Source organism: Osmia lignaria, chromosome 10 (genome assembly GCF_051020975.1).
Source record: "Osmia lignaria lignaria isolate PbOS001 chromosome 10, iyOsmLign1, whole genome shotgun sequence".
Taxonomy (NCBI): domain Eukaryota; kingdom Metazoa; phylum Arthropoda; class Insecta; order Hymenoptera; family Megachilidae; genus Osmia; species Osmia lignaria.
Genome location: NC_135041.1, coordinates 2938817 through 2941497, shown reverse-complemented (window position 1 = coordinate 2941497; position 2681 = coordinate 2938817). Strand labels below are relative to the sequence as shown.

Below are 2681 nucleotides of genomic sequence, written 5' to 3'. Positions count from 1 at the left end.
ATATTTTCTTATTTTATAAAAGGTGTTAACAATTCACCTGAGCTGCATGGTTGGTTTGATAGTAATACGTGTAACGAACATCGGAAAAAAATAGCATACTTTATGATGAAAGTAAAAATTCATAAGGATACGGCCTGGCTCGGTCAAGAATTACGACGCCCTAAAAGTTTTTCTCACAAGCCAACCGCAAAGGTGCGAAAATTGCAAAATCTGTGAAAAACTGTTTTCACTTTCAGAATATCTGCCTTTCTACTTGTCTAGTTATAACAAATACAGTCAGAGGCGATCTAACGTGGGCTGACAATTTATGAAGTGGTATAATAGGGCTCCAGGCGAAGATCCACTATAAAAAAATCTAACGCGCCATTAGTGGAACCTCAAAGGTGGTGTGGAAGACCATTATTAATTAATATTCATTATAAACGCGGAATTTTCTATGTGCGTCGGTGACTTGCGACTATATTCTTTTAAACCGCGTGCATTCAGTCGAAAAAGTCGGACAAGCTAGTCCGTCGGACACCGCCGCATGCGATCGACGCACATAGGAAGTTCTGCCTTTAGGAAACTAGCGAGTGTGAAGTGGAGGGAATGAGACAAGTGTGAATGCGTGAGAGAGAGAGCCTGCGCATATTACTGTTTCAGTCTCACTTGACCGATTCATTTGACATCTTCGTCAAGCGATTCGACCAATTACGAAAAAACTATCGGGTAGTGAGGCATAGATCCCCACTTTCACCTTCACCCATGCCGTCTTCTCGTAGACGCGTGGTGCAGATGAAGATCAGCAGCACAAGGCGAAGGCGAAGCATCGGCGTCGTTATACAAAAGGTAAGAATTAAACTTGTATTCAGTTCAGCAAATGTGATTGTAATTAAAACGAACTGTGAGTTTGGGATTCTAATAACCCTATTTTAATTTATAACTTTCATTTTACAGATATTCAGAATGGTCGACAATAATGCGGCGGCGGAGGCACCGAGAGCGGAGGTACCGGCGGAAATAAAGGTACCATTATTGTTAAATATATATAACTGTAGTGACGAGTGTATGTACTATGTACTTCTCTCGATATGCGTCGAAATAGATTTCGTGTGTGCGTGTGCGTGTGTATGCGTATAATACGTGTATATGAATATATTTCGTAATAAACCTTTCTCTGGCTTATGTATATGTATTTTATTAATCGCGTAATTTTAAATGAATTTCAGAAAATCAGGAAGATGGCCAGGCGGGAAATGAACAAAACATTACGAAAAGTACGAAAATTAACATTTAAAAGACGCCCACCACCACCAGCCGCATACCCGGGGGGGTATACATACCCCCCCCCCCCCCCCCCCCCCCCCCCCCCCCGCAGTACTATCCCGCCAGGATATACACTCCTCAGCCGGCACCGATCTACGCTCCCCCGCCGGCAGCAGTGTACGCTCCCCCGCCGGCACCGATATACGCCCCCCTTCATTATTGTCTGCCACAATATTTTCAGTAAATATGTACATCTATAAGTGTATTAAATAAAAATATTATAAACATACATTTCTCTTCTTTCCGCAACCTATCCCTTATTATATTTAAAAAATATAATTACTTATTACTACATGCATAAATTTCATCTTTCCGCATATGTACGTACTATTTACAAACTTCGCATGATATTAAAATTATTAGTAATTATTGAGATTAGGTTACACCTCACGGATTTTGATGAAATTTAAACATGTAAAATTAGACATTTTGAACAAGTTTTTCCTATACACATAACCGCCGCTCGGCCTTAGTTTTCGAGATATTTTCGAAAAACTGTTGAAACTAACACATTGAATTCTGGCCATACGTGTGTGTCCGTGACAACGTACGCATTAATATGGGATCGCCGCTTTTCTACTGTTTTCGCAGGCAGCAACACGGCGACCGACATCAATATATATATACATATATTACGGGTGGGTTTAAAAATTAAATTTAACTAATTTTCATAATTTTGAATTGTCAGTACGTGTGTCTGGTCGCCTCACGGCGACCAGAATATCACTTTGCCTTTAATTCACTGATTAGGTAGAGTAGATTGGGTTAGGTTAGGCTATATTAAATTCCCAGTTGCCATCATAGCTACGATACATTGAAATCATGAATGCAGAAGTACACAAGGTATGTATTGGTCATCGGTCCCCGTGCTGTTGCCTGCAGAAACAGTAGAAAAGCGGCGATCCCATACTAATGCGTACGTTGTCACGGACACACACGGATGGAAAATTCAATGTGTTAGTTTCGACAGTTTGTCGAAAATATCTCGAAAACTAAGGCCGAGCGGCGGTTATATGTATAGGAAAAAGTTGTTCAAAATGTTGAGTTTTACAATATATTTAAATTTCATCAAACTCGGTAAGGTGTAAACTAATCTCAATAATTACCAAATTATTTTTTGAACAGAAAAATATTATCTGAATAGACCTGCCTTAACACAATTCAAGTAAAAAATTACAGTGAAAACTACATCCGCATCCGTTGACTCCAGCACGACAAAGTAAAAGATCATGCGGCATCCCTTAAACATATTCCATCTCATTTTATCTCGTTACGCGTACTCTCTTTCTTGCTCTTCAGAGATATGGCAACACTGATCTCGAGACACTGAGTAAAGAGATATATTTATTGGTATTGAAGCAATTTTCCGTTATCGT

At 39.7% G+C, this 2681-nt stretch overlaps 1 protein-coding gene across 1 annotated transcript; it reads left to right on the top strand.

Annotated features, from left to right (window-relative positions):
* The first annotated feature begins 597 nt into the window (after positions 1–597).
* Positions 598–2449, top strand: LOC143305762 (uncharacterized). Its single transcript, XM_076690574.1, has 4 exons — positions 598–828; positions 937–1005; positions 1209–1312; positions 2431–2449. Exons 1-4 carry the CDS (start codon positions 604–606, stop codon positions 2447–2449), a joined length of 417 nt encoding a protein of 138 aa, XP_076546689.1. The 5' UTR covers positions 598–603.
* The last annotated feature ends 232 nt before the right edge of the window (positions 2450–2681 follow it).